This window comes from Vigna radiata, chromosome 11 (assembly GCF_000741045.1).
Source record: "Vigna radiata var. radiata cultivar VC1973A chromosome 11, Vradiata_ver6, whole genome shotgun sequence".
NCBI classification, from domain to species: Eukaryota; Viridiplantae; Streptophyta; class Magnoliopsida; order Fabales; family Fabaceae; genus Vigna; species Vigna radiata.
In genome coordinates, this window is record NC_028361.1 from 8,292,430 (window position 1) to 8,311,834 (window position 19,405).

A 19,405-nucleotide genomic window follows, 5' to 3' on the forward strand; every position below is an offset into this window, starting at 1 on the left:
AAAAGATCCCAAATCAATCTTCCAAGCAATGCAACATTCTATACCTTTTCTTACTTCCCGTCCAGATTATACCCTTTAGAGATTATACCCCTTAAAATGATGCATCTTTATGCTGGCAATCAGAAAAGAAAAGTAGCTTCATTACAGTTAAAAATAAAGTGTGTATTTAAATAAATTGTTGTCAAAAAGTGAAAGTTATCTACAGTTAAAAAGACTTCATAACATATATATTCTTTTATCATACTTTACAAATAACTATAGTTATTTATTGCGAATCATATTTTCTATTGTAAACCCCAATAATTTATTATAACCTCCAATCATATTTTCTATTGTAAACCCCCTCCTCACTTGAATACAACTTTTATACTGCCGTAAATATAAAACACCCTGTAAGGAAATACAAGATTTATTAATTAAAGCTTAAGCATGTAATGTGTTAGATTAGATCGTTTCATACACATATATTATATGTTTCATTCACTAATTTATTATACAAAAACACATGTTGAACCAGTTTAGTAGAACAGAGGCTAACTTCTACGGTCGCATATCAGTTTGACAGCCAAATTATCAGCTAAAATGCGAAATGGCAAGTGAAAACTGAATAGGATAATCTAATCTATCAAGATAAAATTGTATTAATCCAGAGTAAGTTCTCATCAATACTCTACAGATAGTCTGGTCTAGTAACCCAACAAACGGATTCCAAATCAGATACAATTAACTATATTACAATAACAAAATGTAAGCTCTACTGTGCCTATACCAACCTACATGTTCTCTTCTTCTTGGGTATCATCTGAACTTTGGAGATGGCTTAACTTAACTCTCGCTTTTTTTGGTTGTGATGACTCTACTCTTGTGTCGTCTTCATTACCCTTTCTCTTTTCTCTTGCATTCTTTTCTTCATCAAGAGCAGCATTAGGAGGCTCGGCATTCAAATCACCTTCCGATCCCAATTCAGATGTCTTGGGATCAAATTCTTCAGCTTTATCTTTATCTTTCTTTCCCAATTCTCCATTCTTTGCTAACTTCTCAAATTCCTCCAGAAAGGATCGGATTTCTCCATTGTTAGCAAGATCCAAAGGGGTCTTTCCTGCCTTTGTCTGGGCAGCAAGGTTTGCTCCTTTCTTGGCCAAATACTTAACGAGCTCCAGATGGGAACCTTGAACAGCATAGTGTAATGAAGTCATGCCTTTGCGGGTAGATGCTTTGAGAGAGGCCCCAGCTGAGAGTAGAGCTCGAACAACTTCTAAATGTCCCTTCTGTGAAGCAAAGTGTATTGCAGCCATGTCATCCATGGCAGAAGCACCAGCATCAGCCTTGTGCTTGCAGAGATAAGTGACTACCTCTGCTTGACCAGAAAATGCTGCTAAATGTAGACTATTGCCCAAAGTTGATAGTCAAAGAAACAAAGTCACAGGGCAACGCAAATAAGAATTCCAAAGAAGAACCTAGGTGTATAGTTGATTCCTATTTAAAAAAAAAAAAAAAAAAAAAAAATCATACCAAGCTCATGTCTAACCACATACAATACCACTCCAAATGACTCACTCCTTTGAGTTAACCATAAAACTGAAGAAGAGGGTGAAAAAACATCTAATTATTTTAGTTTTTGGTTCCCAGAATACATGTTTTGAAAACAATTAACCAAAGTAAGATGAAAATTTAGTATTTAATTAGCATGACATTGCTTTAGAATATAATTTAAAATGGGAAGGAAGTAAAGCCACTAGTTACTATTTCACCCACATAAATTTCTGTTTCAATTCTGCCTATAAAATGGATAGATATAATGGCACCAACATAGGATCAGATTAAACAAACAACGTCACTGTTTTCTTACATGAAAAATCCTGTACTCAGGAACGTGTAATAGCATCTTCAGCATCATTATAGTCATGACAGACAAAATTTTGTAGTGTCGTTCTCCAGTCACAATTGAAGTTTTCCACAGTAATTTATATAGTAAAGGTTTGCATGAAAATCAGCATAGGCTACTAAAGTGAATTTCTGATCAGACTACTAAAATCCCTTAAAAGCTGGACCTAAGTTTTGTTCAACAACAGGGGTGATAATGATGTTCAAAACGGATGGTTAAAACAGGAGAGCAAAATATGCAGTGCATATGAATGAAACAAATGCTACAACAAATCATATAATTGAAACAACCAGCCAATATAATTTTTTTATGTCAGCTACTGTGTTGTGTAGAGAAAACTAGAAGGACAGAAAAGTATTCAGCATCAAATGAGAGTATTGTTATCTAGAACAGCAACAATACATTGTAGAAAACTAATTATTAGGGTTCCTGTCGCGTTGCGCTCACTTTGCAATCGAATTAACTAACGAATTGAACAACATAAGACGAGAATGAAGAGGATACGGTGTTCTGGAATGCTTATCTCTGGAATTAACGGCCAAAGGATTTGAAGCCAAAATTGACTGAACGGCGATGAGATCCCCAGACCTCGCCGCGGAATGAAGGTCGTCCGCCGTCTTCGATCTCCGTGGATTACCCATCTGCTCCTTTTTCGCCACCAAAAACCCTTGTTACGTGAATTCTGAATTTTTAACACTGCTTCCGCAACCCTTCTCTATTTTCTGTCTTCTCCTGGTGTCTTCAAAAATTTAAAAGTTTTCAATGAAATCCTTGTTATTAGATTTTTTTTTTTTTAATTACGATTATTTTCTTGTTTAGGTAGGATTTCGTTGCTAGCGAGTTATTATGACATAAATTAACATTTATTTAACATATTTAATAAGATTAAAATAGTCTTAAAAATATAAATTTTGTAATTTTTCAAAAAAGAAATAAAAAATAAAAAATAATAACAATAACAATAATAATTATAATTATGTAAAACATTATGTGGGAAAAATATTTTTTTTTCTTTGCAAGAGTCATAATAACTAGTATCTCACTTTGTAATAGGTCATATAAATTATTTGGGCTCCTTACAAAGTATTTGAAAAACAAGAGAAAAAAAATAATATTATAATACAAGGGAATTGGGAAAATATTTTGATAAATGGTTTAAGTTAAAAGTTATAAATGAAAAATGATCTTCTTAGTTTTAATAATGGTTAAATAATAATGTCAATTACTTTGTAAGTTAGTGAACTTTTATGACCATTCACAACTTCTATCTATTAAAGGCATTTTTGGAGAAGAACGAAAGACATATTTTCTAGTTTATCCATCGTAAATGACTTTTTTTTTAAATTATTTTAAAATTACGATATATTAACAATTTTTTAATAATAAATCACATATCTATCACTACTTTATTTTAAAAAAAAATTTAAATTGATTAATCACAAAACATATATATATATATATACATATATGTATATATATACACGTTTTTACAACGTTGTTAAAGAAAAAATTATTGAAAAAATATTTTCCTTTTTTTATTACGTTGAATTTATTTAGTTTGTTCACATTATTTTTTTTTAATTTTTAAGTAGGACCCGATATGTACCAAAAAATAAATGTATGGGTCATTAAGCTAAAAAAATGTCGTAGTATATAATTTTATGATCACTGGGAAAAAGAAGAGACTTTTTTAAAAATATTTAGATGAGAAAAATAATAATAACGAGTTAAATGAATTTATCCGTGAAAGTTCAAATTAGTTTATAGATAAAATTTTAAAATAAAAAATAAAAAAATTATATGAAATATAACCTTTATAAATTATCTTTTATATATATATATATATATATATATATATATATATATATATATATATATATATATTTTAATTTATAAAAATATTTTTTTTCTCTACTAAAAGTTCTTAAAAAGAGTTTATCAATGTATAACATTTTAAAAAGTTAGGACACAAGTAAAAAATATAACAGGTTTCAGGTCTGATAAAAAGAAATAGTTTACAAATCAACTTAATTGACTAATTTAGCCTTACTAACTCAAAGTAAAGATTTGTATTGTAAATTTTTTGGAAGGAAGAGAAGAGAGATGGTGTGGGAAGATGGTTGATATGATAATAAAAAATCACTCATTATAATAAAAGCACTATAAGAATATCATCACTTTAAAATTACTTTAGAAATCACAATTATAAGCTATTGAGTAAAGTTCTATCTCACAGAGATAAACAAATCCGTGAAGGATTGTGTAATGAATGGATTTGTTTGAAAATTATATGGTATGATTATATGAAAATTTTGAGATTTACAAATAAATTAAATGGACGAAAAATGATAAAACTAAATAAATCTAAAAAGAAAAATTTATTTATTATGATAAATTTTCAAATAATAATATATTATGATTTATTATGACAGATAATTAAAATGTATCAAAATAAATTAATGAGTAGTTTTTGAAAATATGTCATAATAGTATATTAAACTTATTATAAATATTATTAATTTAAATATTATAATAAATTTAACTTATGACATGTTTTCACAGTCTCTAAATGACAGATTTTTATAGTGTCGTAAAAATATAAATTTTTTATAACTCCTATAATTATAACACCATAATATCAATCATAAAAAATCATTTTTACCTATTATAAAAAAATTCTGGATACAATAGCTTTACTTTCACTTGGCTTGGAGTTGCTGCGACAGTGATCCGGTGTTAGACCTCTCATTCATCGTAAGTCAGATACAAAACCTACGTTGGAATCAGAACGCAATCCAAAGCAAACGTTAATCAAATCAAATGTAAGAGTGTGTTCACTTGGGGTGATCGGAGGTGATTGGGGAGAGTGATTGAATGGATTTGAGGATAATATTTTTTGTTGTTTATTTGAGTGAATTTGGAGATAAACAAGAGTGAATTTTGAAGTAAATTTTTTTAATTTGTCATATAAACTAAATCCTACACCAATTCTCACAAATTTTATTTCAAAATTCACTCTCGTTTACCTCTAAATTCACTCAAATAAACAAAAAAAAATTACCCTCAAATCCACTCAATCACTCTTCCCCAATCACCTTCAATCACCCCAAATGAACACATTGTAAATGTTATAATCCAATGAGGTCGATTCTGGAAGCAGACAAAGTGTTTGATAGAAATGTATTGGGATTTGATAATGTCGCGTGATGCCGTCTAACCATTTTATTTGCAAACTTTTTCATTTTTTATTACTTAAATGGGACGGTTACCTTATTATGATATCTTTAATTTGAAAGCAGAGATGATGAAAGAATGAATAAATCTATTTTACTATCATTCATTAGCCTTGCGTGAATGAAGCGCGATCATCTATATCAATTCATTTTACTCTCACTTTTTTCCTACTGTTTCTCCAAACTCACCCTATAATCATGGCTTTCTCGAGCCCAAGATTGGACCCATATCAGTACTCTAATTATTTAATTCTTTCATTTTCTCTTTTCCATCTACCCGTTATATGTATACTGCTCTGTCTTATTGGACAAAAGCACCACGGTGGCAATTTTCTTTTACAAATTCTTAAAAACATTATAAAAATTTACAACTTATATTAGTTTAACAATACTTTAAATAAAGTATTTTTAAATTAAAATCATGTTCAAGTAGTATAACTCTATTTTGATAAAAATTATATAACAATGATACAACCTTAATTCAAAATACTTTGAATTAAAGTGGTGTCACGTTGAGACAATTTTAATTTTAAAAGTATTTTGAACTAAAATTATATCATTAATTAGACTATTCACCGTATCATTTTGGTACTTCGTTGTAAAGTCGTATAATGTTATCCTGACTTGCTCAATTTTATAATTTTTTAAGAATTTATCCATTTTAATAATTTTTTAAAAAACAATTGCACCAAAATAATAATATTACCTCCATAAAGACTTAAAAAAACAAAATTTAACAAAAACATACAAAAGCAACAGAAGAAACGGTGCCACCTTACTCACTGCATGCGCTCTACGCGCCACGCGTGCCTCCCTCTATGTCACTTCGTAATTATAAACGCCGTAAGAGAATTTTCATTCCAACTAATTTTAAATTATTCAATTTATATATTATTTTTTAAAATATTTACTTAAATCTCGTTTTCTTATCTCTTTTCTGTTGGGATTAAGTTTCCAGAAATTTTCATGGGTCCCCAGCCAGTTGTCCCAACCTCTTTTATTTCCTTCATATCACACACCTCCTACATCTCCCTCCCATGCGATAAACCACAAAAGCCAAAACAATGCAGAAGCTACGTTCGGAATTTCCAAACATAGCAAAACCAGGAACACGATCGGTTTCTCTATGAGATGATGAGAGATATCATATGCATGCGGTCATGAAAATCACGCTCACAAAAACATTCATCCTAAGGTGCTTCCTCGTCTCCCTCTTCCTCTCTCTCCCATTCATCTTCCTCTACCTATTATTCCCACAGCAACAACCCTTTCATAATCCTGTAACAAACAAAGACCTCAGAATCCGACCCGGTTACTCCTCCTACGAAACCTACATACAGCGCCAGCTTAACAAGACCCTCAACCCCAGGCTCCGAAAAATATGGACAACCCGCGACTGGGACCGCAAGATTCCCGTCTTTGCGCGGTTCTTCGAGGAGCTTAAAGAGAAAAAGCTTCTCCAAAACACGTCGAAGGCGTTGTGCATCGGAGCGCGAGTGGGGCAAGAGGTGGAAGCGTTGCGGCGAATCGGAGTGCTTGACTCGATAGGAATGGATTTGGTTCCTTACCCACCTCTTGTTGTGAAGGGTGACTTTCACAACCAACCCTTCAACAACGACACCTTTGATTTCGAGTTCTCCAACGTGTTCGACCACGCGCTGTACCCGGAGCGGTTCGTGGCGGAGATCGAACGCACGTTGAAGCCTGAGGGGGTGTGCGTTCTCCACGTGGCGCTGTCCAGGCGCGCCGATAAGTACTCCGCTAACGACCTCTACAGCATCCAGCCCCTCGTCGAACTCTTCAACCACTCCGCTTTGGTTCACGTTCGCAGCGTCGATGGCTTTGGGTTAGACACTGAGGTTGTCTTTCGCAAAAAAGGGGGAACTCGTCAACACCGTTTCTGATTGGTTTTCTACCTCTTTTTTTTTTTGGTTTTCTGTGCTAGGGTGGCCATTCTTTCCTTTTTTGATACATTTGATTTTCTTTTTCTTTTTTCTTTTTCATCTTTAGTGGAGTGGAATGGTTGAGTGGTGATAATCAAGGTGTAGTTTTGCCATTTAGCTTATAGCACTGTGCAATTGCTTTGGTGACGGTGGGGGTATAAACCACTTCGTAATATTAGTTATGATGGAGAAGAATTTATTAACTCAAACATATATTTAAAAAATATTATTTTTACTCAAAATACTTGCAACATTTTTTTCTTTATTTTTTAGTTTTAATACATAGTGTGTGTCAATAAATTCAATAATAATTACAAATAAGAGCCTATGTCAGTTCAAATTTATATTGATGTAAGAAAATACATTGGGTCCCAACCATGCAATAAAACGCTCTTAATTTTATGGGATAAGATTGGCATATATTAGCAACTTAATCTACCACTAGCTACTAGAACTAGCACACTAAACTATGTGTACGATTTCGCTTAGCATATTTATTAAGGCAATTTTGTCACAAGAAGTTTTCAATAAAAATTTGATTACTTACACAACAAATTAACTATAATCACACGCCAACCCCCCAATAGATATTCAACTAACACATACTAATAAGGAAAGTGAGTTATTCAATCATGTCTATTAATTATTTACACAATAAAATTAATAAAATCAAACTCTAAGAAAAAGGACCACCAATAAATACTCAACTAAAACGTCGTCCGTCACATAATGAGGAGATAAATTATATTTAATCATATCAATTCTCTGTATACTTTTGCATATATAATTAGAACAGTAGTAGTTTCTAAAGTTTTCGGAATTTTTTCTGTGAAAAAAAAAATACATTCTGAATAGAAGAGATAATAAAAGGCACTTTTATCTTATATCCAGCACTTATATCTTATACTCAAATACGAATGGCTTGTCTTCTTCATTTCTGTTAACCAACCGTTCAAGACCACTTATACATAAAGTTTAAACATTTAATGCATTACTATAACGATATTATTCAACTGGGTGTAGAGGCTTAGCTTGCGCGCCCTAAGATGGCCGCAATTACTGATGAGTTATGCCAAAGAGTTCTCTGTAGTGTAGGGAATCTATAAACAGAACTTGTCTGCTCTGGCAAATTTACTAGCATCAAAGCCATAATTGTCCACATCCTAATTCAATTATCAACGACCGTGACTCGTAAAACTTTGCAAAACGGTATTAATTGCAAATTCAAGAACCGCTTGAGAGGGATGCAAACTCAAGTTTATGTCAATGTTTCAATTTTTTTCGTCAACATTTAACTTTCTTCATAAAAATGTAAACTGATGTCTAAACATATCTCAAACAATGAAAACCTAATGTGCAGGCCGCGGGAGAGTATCCTCCAACCTTTCCCACGGTGAATATCGTCCTCCAGAATCCAAAATGGAACTTGTCCATTTCCTTATAACACTAATTTGATCAATTTCTAACTTTAGACTGTAGATCATTCATGATGGAAATTATAAGCATTGATCCTCTACCCAAATGTCTCCCTCACCAATTTTTAGTCTTCCCAAAACGATACTTCACCCAAATCACATCCCCTCATCCTTAAGCATTCTTTCCTCAAGCCCTTCTTCACCAGATCTCACTCTTCTTACACAACTTCTCTCCAAAGATCTCTCCATCAACAAATCAAAGTACACCTAAGGAGAGATGCTTCATCTTCTACAATGTCTCCGCTTATTTCTATGACATCTTAAGAATTCAAGAAGAGCTAAAAATCTTGTATTCAATAGAGATGTCTAACATGAATATATAAAAATCTAATTTTTAAAGGTTTCAAGTTAAAAAATATATCTTCATCTTATATATGACTTTTTCTCGTAACTCATTGGTATCAAATTCTTCAGATTTCGTCCTCCGAAAACATATACCTGGACTATGATCTAACTCAAGAAAACATACATTTTAATTTTTATTTATTTTTTATATTTTTCTTAAACACTAATTTTAATTAATATATATATTCATCTCTGTCAGTTATCTATACATAATTAATAACAAGGATACTTTAGGAAAGATATTAGTGATTTAATTAAATTTAACATAACTAATATCTCTTGATATATGTGAATTCAAATATTTTTTATTTATTTCAAAACTTGCTAATTGACGTGAAGTGGTGACTAGAAGAATTTTCTAATTGACAAAATTGACATTAAGCAGCTAGAACAATCACTATATGCATATTGGTCTTTACAATATACCATACATATATTCACCACATGCTTAAAGTGATTTACAATTTTTTACATAGGATTGTTTTCTCTCTTTATTGCTCTATGTCAACACCGTATACTATTCTATGCCGAAAAGTTGTACAGGTCGAGGCTTGTTGTCCAATTCTTGCCACTGTGACCAGTGGAATTATCTACAATTTTGTACCAGGCTTTAATAATGGATCAACTATTTTATCGGTTTTTGTATGAAGGAGTAGACTTTTATTGCATAAATCCATCACCCACAACCAAAATTTATAGAAAAACTGCAAAATTTAATAAACTAGAAATAATTGGACGGCAACCTCAGAACATATATTAAAATCTGATTTCAATAAGAATGCTACTTTTTTTTTTGCATTGCTGCATTTTTCATAAACTTTCACAAGTTTCATATTTCAGGATAATTACCCTTCTAGGTATTGTTTAACCGCAAAGTTTCACAATTGAAATGAAACAAATCCAATAAATGAAACCACAAAACAAAAGAAAAAAATGATTATTTATTATTTAATTAATCTCAACTATTAGCTATTATTCGTTTCATTTAGGTTGTGTTTAGTTATTTAATTTGGCATGTTATGTGTCTCGTTTACTTTTACGTTGCAATAAGTTTAGTAGGGGACGATTGCTTGCTCCTCTTCCATTCTTAAAACAATTTGTGATAAATGCTAACCCTGTGAATATTTCAATTGTCAACAGAACATACATAAAATCATTCAAGGAAATTGTCATTTGTGGCTTAAACGCTAGAAGAATGAATACGGAGCGAGCAGTTCGCAATCCCATAGACCATGAAAGACGTCCAAGAGTAGAAGTTTACCTTAAATCAATCAGTGGGCAACTGAAGAAGCATCCACCAAGTTAAATGGTTAATTTGATGAAACTCCATAGCGTTTTCGAAGAGAGTCAATAGCCTTCTCAAACGACTGCGAAAGCTCAACGATAGAAGTTTTGCATGCTGAAATTTTGAAATAAAAATCACTATCTGACTAATGAAGTTCCGCAAAATCGACATTTAAATACAAAAATGTTGAACAAAACAACATCTCAAATTGTTGTGATGAATGAGAATAAAAGCCTTTTTGGAATTGATTGTACTACTATGCATACCACGAGATGCGCTAGCCTGTGCGTCCAGCATGAATTCTTCGTAAGAAGCCTGAAAAAACCATTAGACTCTTACAATGTTTCCAAACGATAGTTTAAAGCGACAGTGAAGGAAACGACACCTTCATTGCATCTCGGCTTTCCGTTATCCGTTCAGAAACCTTTTTGTATTCCTTCTCTGCTTCATCCATTACTTGCTGGTATGCTTGAGTCTGCATCTAAATTTTCAAAATAGAAACAAATAAGTGATTATTAATAAGTAATCCAAAATTTTACTACGATTAAAATTAATTAGCGACTCTCAGGTTTCCTAATGTGGATCGAATATAACCATACAGGGCTAATCTTGAGATTTCCTTTTCCACTTGTGCTGTTTCAATTTTCTCCTAAACTAGAGGCAATGTGCTGGCTATTGAAATCAAACAAAACAAAAACAGAGGTAATTACGCAAATACTCCATAACAATCTGTTTGAATTAAATCTCAGAATCCAAATTCACTTTTCACATTTTCTAGTCCTTGAATTCTTTCGGTTGCTTAACACATTTTCTGTTTCATTTGTTTCCCGATCAACCACGGGAGAATTTGTTAATTGACAGTTCAAGAAATTCGTAGCGCCTTCTCTAAAGGGATCTCAGAAATGCGATGTTATGCCGTTTGTAAGAAAGTGAAGGAGAACTCTAGAAAATAAACCTTGAAGCGTTTGTGGAGACGTGAGTTAGATGCCTCGAGATCCTTGAGGAACTCGGAGTGAGAGTAATCGATGCGACGCTTGAGATCGTCGACGCCGGAAGAGGTGAAGTTTCTGAGGTCGGAGATGTTGCTCGGAGCTCTGTGACTGCGAGGTGGAGATGAGCTGGTGGCCAGAGTAACTTTCTTCGCTCGCTTGGAGGTGGAAGCTGTCCTCGTGAAAATCGCAGGAGAATCCGCCTCCGGTGAAGCCACCGGCGACGGTGTTTTCAGAAGATCTGCCACCGTTGATTTGGTTTTCTTTCCCGTCTTCTTCATCTCTATAGACACAGTTTCAGATTGATTTTGACATTAAGCGGTTAACTTTGCGCCAGTATTTAAATTTTGAAGTTTATTATTTTTCTTTTTTTTTTTTGTTTTGAAGTGATTTTTTAAATTCGAGGTGACTAGAAAAGGCATTAAATAATTTAAATCAAAATTGTTAAACTATTTCTTATACTACTTTGCAAATTTAAATTTTTATTACTGAAAGTTAAATAGCCGCGTTTTCATATAATATTGAAATGCTTCAATTAGGATCTTATGTTAAATGAAATAAAAATTGGGCAATGACTTATTTGATATATAAATGATATTTTTTGAAATACATATATTTTTTTACTATTTTTTCTTTTAATTTTTTTATTTATAAAAAAATACAAAATCTTATTTTTTTTTATGACTATTTTATTTTTATAATATATATCAAATGATATAGATGTATATCATCATATTATTACTCTATTTGATAAGAAGAAAAACAATGAAAAACATAACGAGTCATATGATGATGTGATGAAAAGATAATTTTGAGAGAGTCATCTTCTCACTTTCTTTAATTAATAAACAAGTAAACCAATTAATTTGATCTTGTTAGCAGTGTTAAGTTTGAGACAAGAAAATACACATAAGAACAAATTCGTTTAATTAAGATGGTAATAAAAAAGTTAGGATTAATTCATAGACCCATCTATGCGAGTTCAGATTCAAGTTAAGTAGGAGTTCATTTTATATATTCCATAAAATTTCTTCATGTAAATGCATCTTACTTTCTATGATACACCAAAACAATTTCGAATATATTTTTTCGAAAGACACTGATGACACCTCTGTAATGGATAAAAGCTTTATAAAGACAATGGTACTTGGAAGAAAAAAAAAATCTCTTTAACAAGTCTTTTTCGACAACTTTTTAACAATGTATCTGTGATAATTTGTGATGGATCGTTTCAAATATTTATTTTATAATAAATTCAAACATACCAATAAAATAGTGACATGTGCCCTGTTGTCAAAAAATTGTTAAAAAATAGTTACTAAAATATCATTGTCCAAAAAGAAAACAAATAGGTTATTCATTAAGTCCAAGTCACTATACTCAATTTAGGTCAACATCAAGCTTAGTCATGTTAAGTTCATATTAAGAAAAGTAAAGTTAATTTAAACTTAATTTAATCGAAATGGTTATGTAGAGTTAAAACCATATTAAACCAAGCTGAGTCATATTTTAGTTGAGATGTTAAGTTAGGTTTACTTTGAATTGAGTTAAATCGAGACCATTTCTTTCACATTTTTTTATTTTTTTTTAAACTAAAAGTTACCACATGAGTTAAAAAGTGGTTTTTTTAATAAACCATACTCTTTTTAGGGATAAGCTTTACAATTAATTACTTTTCACAAGTATATTTCTTACATAATAGTTAACAGTATAAAAATAAATAAATATTAAAGAGATGAAGAAAATAATATTTTTAATCCATTGTATAATTTTTTTTTAATTGGTGGATAATAAAGTATGATAATAGGAGCACATCATGATTTTACGTTTTTATATAAAAGAACATATATCCATTTTTTACTTGAAATATTTATGTTATTTTGAATAAGTTTCTCTTTTAATTTTATACAAAATAAAAAATGTTTGTTTTTTCTTATTAAACAAGTTCAAAAAAAATTAATTAGTTTTTCCACGAAAACCAAACATTGATTGGTTAAGCATGTATTTGGGACAGGCAATTAGAAAAAAAAAATATTTTGTACCGGAAAAGAAAAAATCTACGAAGGCCTTTTGTTTTTTACTCCAGAAAGCTTTTTTTTGAGAACTGGCTTGCACAAAAAATACCCTCAATGAGCATCCAGAATTTTTTTATTTTTTTTATCGATCAATTTATTAAAATTAAATAACACAAATAAATAGCTGCATTATAGACGTTCTAAGTTTATTTAATTTTGTTTCTCTAACTTAATTATCCTTTCCTGGATTCTAATTAAATGAGAGAGGACCATACTATCCTCGTATTAGCATGTCTAATAATAATTAAAAAAGTGCAAATAGGTGTAATAAATTCTTCAATAAAAATACTATTACTGTTACAAGATTTTTACAAAAGCACACCTAACAATCAATCTAAAAAATGTAAAGGAATGGATTCATGACGTAGCTTCTCTACCAAACAACTTAAAATTAAAGAAGAAAAACGTCTCAATCTTATTTTTCTCCCTCTTCAAATGATAACAGAGTTTTCTTATAAACAAATAACTGATTTTCCAAAGAAATTCTATATTATAGCTTCTAAGTTTCTAACTACCACCTCATCAATCTATTGGATCAAACTAAAATCATAGACAACCAGATAAATTACCAAAGGTGTTGGATACAAAGTTGTCTCTCATGGTTTGAACTTAACTAGTTTCTTTGAAGACCCTGAAGAGCAAATCTTCTTCACAATATAGAAACAAGACAGATTAAGATTAATACACCAAAGAGCGATTCTCATCCAGATTGCCAAGATCAGGGAGCTCGGAACTGTGGGAAAACTTCATCCATCTCTTTTTCTCCACATATTTGAGGCAAGGCTGCAACACAAGGCCTATTGCAATAGCGATGAGGCTTACAAACATTACTTTAAGGGAGGAGAAATACAACACAACACCAATCAGTATTGTGGGAGGGATACAGAGCAAAATTGCTCCTGCTGTTCCCCCTGCTATCTTGTAAGGGCGAGATGCATTGGGGTGTTTGATCCTTAACAGAATGAATGCAATAAACTCCAGAATCATCCCAAAACAATACAAGAAATTTTCAGCAGCTACAATTTCTTGAAAGCTCATCCATGACAGTATAATCACACCTGATGCTGAAAAGAGTATTCCTATTAGAGGTGTTCCGTAGCGAGACCTCTTGGTGAAGAACTCAGGCAACATTCCTCTCTCAGCCATCCCCAGTAGCTGGAAAGAATCACTGCTCATTTCAGCAACAAACATTCCCATATTTGACATGGCGGCGGCAGCCTGAAGCCACCATCTCAACCATGCCCCTCCTATGATCATAGCAACATCTGAGAAGTAGCCATCCGACCAAAGATCACGGTTGAGGGGAACCGCACCAGTACCTATTAGGAGAGGAAAGAAGTACCCTAAAACTACTAGAATCACAGCGTAAAACAAAGCCCTTGGAAGAGTTTTCTTTGGATTTTCCACTTCTCCAGCAAGAGTGCTTATGGAATCCCAGTAGTTAAGATTCCAAAATAGAGTGTTCAGATACAAATTCCAATCAACATCATTGAGGTTTGCCACAGCCCATCTTGAAGGCTCTAGATCGGGAATTGACAAGAATCCCATAACCACAAAAGGGAGGAGTGAGAAAACCCCTAAACAAACAGCAACCCATCCCACAATGACCATACCCCTATAGTTCAAGTAAGTGAGCACAATAGTCAGAGCCCATGTTGCAGCAACTCTAGGCAATCCTCCACCTACAGCTGGGACTGCTGACTTCAGATAGTCAAGAAATAGAACTGGGTATAAAGCATTGTCTATCACCCCACTCAGCCATTTCATCCAACCTTGCTGAAACCCCCAATAGGGACCCAGAGCAGAGGAAACCCAAACCACATAACCACCGTTTTCAGGGAACATGGTACCCATCTCCGCCGTGATCAAAGCTTCAGGAACACTCCATATAAATGGGAAAAGCAAGAATCCAAGGAGGGCTAGCAGAGGACCAGCTGCCTGCACAGTATCCTCAACCCCAAAAGGCCCCCCTGAAACCTCATAGAAGATGAGAAATACAAGAGGAAGAAGTGAAACTTTACTTGAGTGATTTGCCCTGGTGGAAGTTGATTCACTGACAGCTACATAATCGTCCTGGGAGAACTCCCCCATTTCAATGGAAGCTTGTTGTCTATTAGCAGCCGCTATCCTTAATTTCTGCACTCATATTTTTTCAAGAATCACAAAATCAGAAGTTGAGGTGTGTGGCAACAGTCTGATTCACTCTTTTTAGCATAATCATTACTACTGAATAAAATGTATTGAAGTCAAGCTAATTAAATAAAAAGTGAGGTAAACCAATTTTCAAATGTTTTAATAAGATTCAGCAACACCAAAAGTGGATACTGTGTTAAATAAAGAGAGTGACTCGGAGATTACCTTGAAACTCTTTTTCTTAAAAGATCATATATGGGGCAAATGCACAGTTTTGAAACAACACCATAACCACAATCAAGTGCTTTTAAGACTCCAGTTATCTAACAAAAGTCACAAAAAGTTAACCGGTTTCGTCAATGCTGCCGCAGAAATCCCAACATCCACCAACAGAACCAAAAACCCACCAAACCACGCAGTGAAGTGAAAGGATAAAATATTACGAAGATGGGTCAACTGGGCTAATATAAATTTCAAGCATTTAAACTCCAAACAAAACACGCAACATCAAAAGGGGAGTGCTGGGAACAGATCTTGGAACACCGACCTCAGAAAATAAAAGAAAAACAGGAACAACAAGCGACACATCCTAGGAATAAACCCATTCGTGAAAAGCTTCGAAAACCAAATTATGAGACCCGATCGAAATAAACGGCAACTACAGAAGGACAAAAGGAAAATGGTTAATGAACGAACCATGAATGACGCGCTATCCCTTCATGGTGGAGAAGATAACATTCACCATCGTGGAATCCAGCGTCGACCATGCGTGCACACTCACAACACAAGAAATAGAAAGCGAACTAGAGAAGAAAAAGAAGGGATCGAGAATCTTTATACAGTGAACATCTTTTGTGTGTAGAAAGGCGTATAAGGTTTTTGAATTGTTATTTCCTAAGAACTGAGTTACGCCGACATCCAAATGAACTGGATCGGTTTTAGTTTATTCAATGGTTCCAGTTTGTTATCTGATGATTCAAATTAATGTTAAATTTAAGATTTTTTTTTACTAGACCACACTAATTAAGAAATTACAGAAATTGTTTTTTGATAAAATCATATTTAAGTCTATTAAAAAAAATTATAGTATTTAAAATGATCATTTAATTTAAAAAATAGAGAAAACAAAAAAGCTTCAAGTGTAGTTTTAAATACGAACATGCATGAATAACGTGAATTAGTATAATAAGAGTAGGACACAATAATCACAAAAAATACTGTTTTTTATTAAATTAAATTAACCCATAATGATGATCGTGGGACCCATCAATCAGTGTATTTTAATCTTAACAACCCAGTTAAAATCTATCTTTGTTCTGTGTTTAATTTCTTTTTTTTTTTCATTAAGCATATTTATGGAATTTAATTTGTCCTCTATTTTAAAAGCAGTTAATTTAATTTTCTTAAAAGAGGGGTCAAATCGTAATTATCACTCACTTAGTGACGATTACTTCTATAACCTAGATATTTATTAATTAATAAAAAATTTAAAAATTGTAATTACTTAATGAATTATAGTTAATTATAATTTAAAACCATTACTAGTTATATAATAGTTTAAATCATTTAGTTGTCCCTATTTTTGGGAAGTTTTCTCATTTTGATCCCGTTGAGTCCCTATAAGTATTAATTTCAATCAATTAAATTTCTATCGTTAAATTTAGTTAACGGGTTAACTTTTTTACACAGCTGAATTTCTGTAAACGGGGATTTAGAGTTGAAATATGGCATGAATTAGAGTTGAAATTGATTGAAATTAACACTTATGGGACTCCATTCATGCCACATTCCAACTCTAAATAGGTAACGTTTATAGAAATTAACAGGTCATCCTCCCAGCTGTGAAAAAAATTAATCTCGTTAACTAAATTTAACGGGCTTAATTGATTGAAATTAGCACTTATAGAAACTCAATTAAATATTCGAATAAGACGGGATCAAAATGAAAAACTTCCCAAAAATAAGAAACCTTATATAATTTCTAAGGCATCATTTGAACATAATATTTGATCAAAATTGATTTTTAGAAATACAGAGAAAAAGTAATAATTTATAAAAAGTGGACATCTTTCTTTTGCTTTACGTTATAAAAAGATTATTTTTTATTTAATTAAACATCTTGTAAAACAGTTTATCAAAACATATTTTAAACGTTTTCTATACAGTTTAAAATTGAAAACAATAAATAACTCCAAAATGAATAACTAATCAAATTATAAGTTCATCTCCAATCCGAAAAATTATGTTATAACTCTTATTTTATTATATGTAAATATCTTTATATATATATATATATATATATATATAAATATATATATATATATATATAAACACTTTTTGTAACTTTATTTATAAATATTCCAAAATATAATATAAATACTGTAAAAAACATATAAATATTGTAGAAAAATTATTACATTTTTAATAAAACAAATTAGTCAACAAACAAAAATATAAAATTATTTACCGTATCTAAGTAGTCATCTAAGTAATCATAAAAGAAATTTTATATACAAACCAATTAAACAAAATTATACACATAAAATTGATCTAAAGAAGACTAAATGTTTGTTATCCCTCCTTCCAACACCTATTCCACAAATATCTCATCACCTTCTTTTCATACCTACTGGATGATCATAGTCAAGACACACAATGTACAAGACCATACCACAAAACACGAAGAAACGTGTAAGATAGTATTACAAAGTTGTTCATGTTACAGTTAAACATTTCATACATGAATCATATAACACCTAAAATTAAATCAAACATCTTAACATGGAAGGACCTAGACTAGATTGTCAGAATTTAGTATGAATGACGAGCTATGGCGAGTCGTGCACTTATGGTGACCTTTACTGCTTTGTAAAGTCATTGTCAACGGGTTTCACCCATCACAAGATTAGTTTGTTCCACGCCTTGAATCACAGTGAAAACACCCAATATCAAGACCTCCTGCTACTCTCACCAAATATGTCAATCTTCTCTACTTAAGAATCGAAGACCATTAGAATGTCAGGATAACCCCCAAGACTGAGCTTCCTGCATTCATACTAATGATACTTGGAACCACCACCAAGAAGTTCCATCTTGAAACTTACTTTCAGAACTTTGAAACCATACACATATGTCACTTTACTTTCACATTAAATACCAACATATATCAACTTATATCAACTTTAATCATACATTAAATACATACACAACTTCAAGAATAAACTATCATAGAATAATATAAATATTTCTACATCATTCTCAAAGTCAAAACATATCTTAATTTTTAACTTTCTTATTGTATCTTAAGTTCAATAAAATCCAACGTAATTTATTCATTATTAATGTTCGTTCTGTGTAATCAAATTGATTCTCGTAAAAAAAAAAGGGTTAACCTGAAGATTTTTCTTATTACAAATTGATTCCTTATTTGTTAATGGTGTGCAAAGTGTATAACGAGTTATATTTTCTTCATAAATTATTAAAAAATCTTTTTTTTTTCTTAATGGACGTCACTACATTATGAGAATTCCGTACTGTAGATGACAATCTAGTTAGATTAAATAATAAATTACAGAAATAATTTATAAAGAGGGTAAAAAGTTAATAAACAAATGCATAAAAATGTTCCGTTGAATAAAATAAAAAAATAAAAAAACCTAAAAAACTTACCTTTTTACCTTCGCGGTGCTTTTTTTCTAATTATACATACAAGGTAACTCAATGAGAAATCTCCTTCTTTCCCTGTTTATTTATGGTTTAATATCTATTTTGCTCTCTTTTTTGGGGGAGTTTTCTCAAAGTGATCATCTCTTTTTTAAAAAGTTCACTAAAGTCTTACTTTTTGCAAAAACTGTGCAAGTTAGTTTTTTTTGCTAACGGCGTTAATTCTGCTAACGGCAGAGCTGTTCAGCTGGCAAATATTTGATGAGGTGTAACGTTTTGATTGTGCTGGCACTGTTTTGTGTTAAAAAAAATTATTAATTGTGACGTGAAATTTAATAAAATTAGGGTTAAAATAAAAATTGAAATTGGGGTAATTTGG

General features: G+C 31.7%; 5 protein-coding genes across 8 annotated transcripts in view; 1 reads left to right on the forward strand and 4 right to left on the reverse strand.

Annotated features, from left to right (window-relative positions):
* Window positions 1-507, reverse strand: part of LOC106776711 (putative disease resistance protein RGA4) — a 4,522-nt gene extending 4,015 nt beyond the window's left edge. The window contains exons 1-2 of the mRNA XM_022775697.1: window positions 498-507; window positions 371-390 (exon numbers count right to left, since the gene is read on the reverse strand). Coding sequence (XP_022631418.1) covers window positions 371-390; window positions 498-507 — 30 coding nt within the window. The remainder of the gene's footprint in view (window positions 1-370; window positions 391-497) is intronic.
* Window positions 508-604: 97 nt separating this feature from the next.
* Window positions 605-2,638, reverse strand: LOC106776943 (ankyrin-3). The gene is made up of 2 exons (XM_014664424.2): window positions 2,390-2,638; window positions 605-1,386 (listed from the first exon to the last, which is right to left on the reverse strand). The coding sequence occupies exons 1-2, from the start codon at window positions 2,524-2,526 to the stop codon at window positions 774-776; spliced, it is 750 nt and encodes a 249-aa protein (XP_014519910.1). The 5' UTR covers window positions 2,527-2,638; the 3' UTR covers window positions 605-773.
* Window positions 2,639-4,547: 1,909 nt separating this feature from the next.
* Window positions 4,548-11,462, reverse strand: LOC106776712. Of its 3 annotated transcripts, none has more exons than XM_022775809.1 (5): window positions 11,122-11,462; window positions 10,552-10,647; window positions 10,433-10,481; window positions 10,143-10,280; window positions 4,548-4,657 (listed from the first exon to the last, which is right to left on the reverse strand). In XM_022775809.1, the coding sequence occupies exons 1-4, from the start codon at window positions 11,434-11,436 to the stop codon at window positions 10,192-10,194; spliced, it is 549 nt and encodes a 182-aa protein (XP_022631530.1). In that variant the 5' UTR covers window positions 11,437-11,462; the 3' UTR covers window positions 4,548-4,657; window positions 10,143-10,191. The 3 variants fall into 3 exon arrangements, with proteins under 3 accessions (XP_022631530.1, XP_022631531.1, XP_014519675.1); XM_022775810.1 differs by lacking the exon at window positions 4,548-4,657 and adding an exon at window positions 9,379-9,471; XM_014664189.2 differs by lacking the exon at window positions 4,548-4,657 and having other exon boundaries at window positions 9,948-10,280.
* Window positions 6,075-7,326, forward strand: LOC106777292. Its single transcript, XM_014664864.2, has one exon. It carries the CDS (start codon window positions 6,267-6,269, stop codon window positions 7,020-7,022), a length of 756 nt encoding a protein of 251 aa, XP_014520350.1. The 5' UTR covers window positions 6,075-6,266; the 3' UTR covers window positions 7,023-7,326.
* A 2,153-nt stretch (window positions 11,463-13,615) lies between the features above and the next one.
* Window positions 13,616-16,289, reverse strand: LOC106778075 (probable polyamine transporter At1g31830). Of its 2 annotated transcripts, XM_014665968.2 has the most exons (3): window positions 16,060-16,289; window positions 15,589-15,686; window positions 13,616-15,366 (listed from the first exon to the last, which is right to left on the reverse strand). In XM_014665968.2, exon 3 carries the CDS (start codon window positions 15,319-15,321, stop codon window positions 13,909-13,911), a length of 1,413 nt encoding a protein of 470 aa, XP_014521454.1. In that variant the 5' UTR covers window positions 15,322-15,366; window positions 15,589-15,686; window positions 16,060-16,289; the 3' UTR covers window positions 13,616-13,908. The 2 variants fall into 2 exon arrangements, with proteins under 2 accessions (XP_014521454.1, XP_014521453.1); XM_014665967.2 differs by lacking the exon at window positions 15,589-15,686 and having other exon boundaries at window positions 16,060-16,288.
* Between the last annotated feature and the right edge of the window lie 3,116 nt (window positions 16,290-19,405).

Bases quoted from the DNA above. Each gene is read 5' to 3' on its own strand.
- LOC106776943 (XM_014664424.2), bottom strand. From the start codon at position 2,526: ATGGGTAATCCACGGAGATCGAAGACGGCGGACGACCTTCATTCCGCG. The intron at 1,387-2,389 runs GTATCCTCTTCA...TTTGGGCAATAG, and splicing joins GATAAGCATTCCAGAACACC to TCTACATTTAGCAGCATTTT.
- LOC106777292 (XM_014664864.2), top strand. From the start codon at position 6,267: ATGCATGCGGTCATGAAAATCACGCTCACAAAAACATTCATCCTAAGG.
- LOC106776712 (XM_022775809.1), bottom strand. From the start codon at position 11,436: ATGAAGAAGACGGGAAAGAAAACCAAATCAACGGTGGCAGATCTTCTG. The intron at 10,482-10,551 runs GTGTCGTTTCCT...TGGTTTTTTCAG, and splicing joins AAAGCCGAGATGCAATGAAG to GCTTCTTACGAAGAATTCAT. The intron at 10,281-10,432 runs GTATGCATAGTA...TCAAAATTTCAG, and splicing joins ACAGGCTAGCGCATCTCGTG to CATGCAAAACTTCTATCGTT.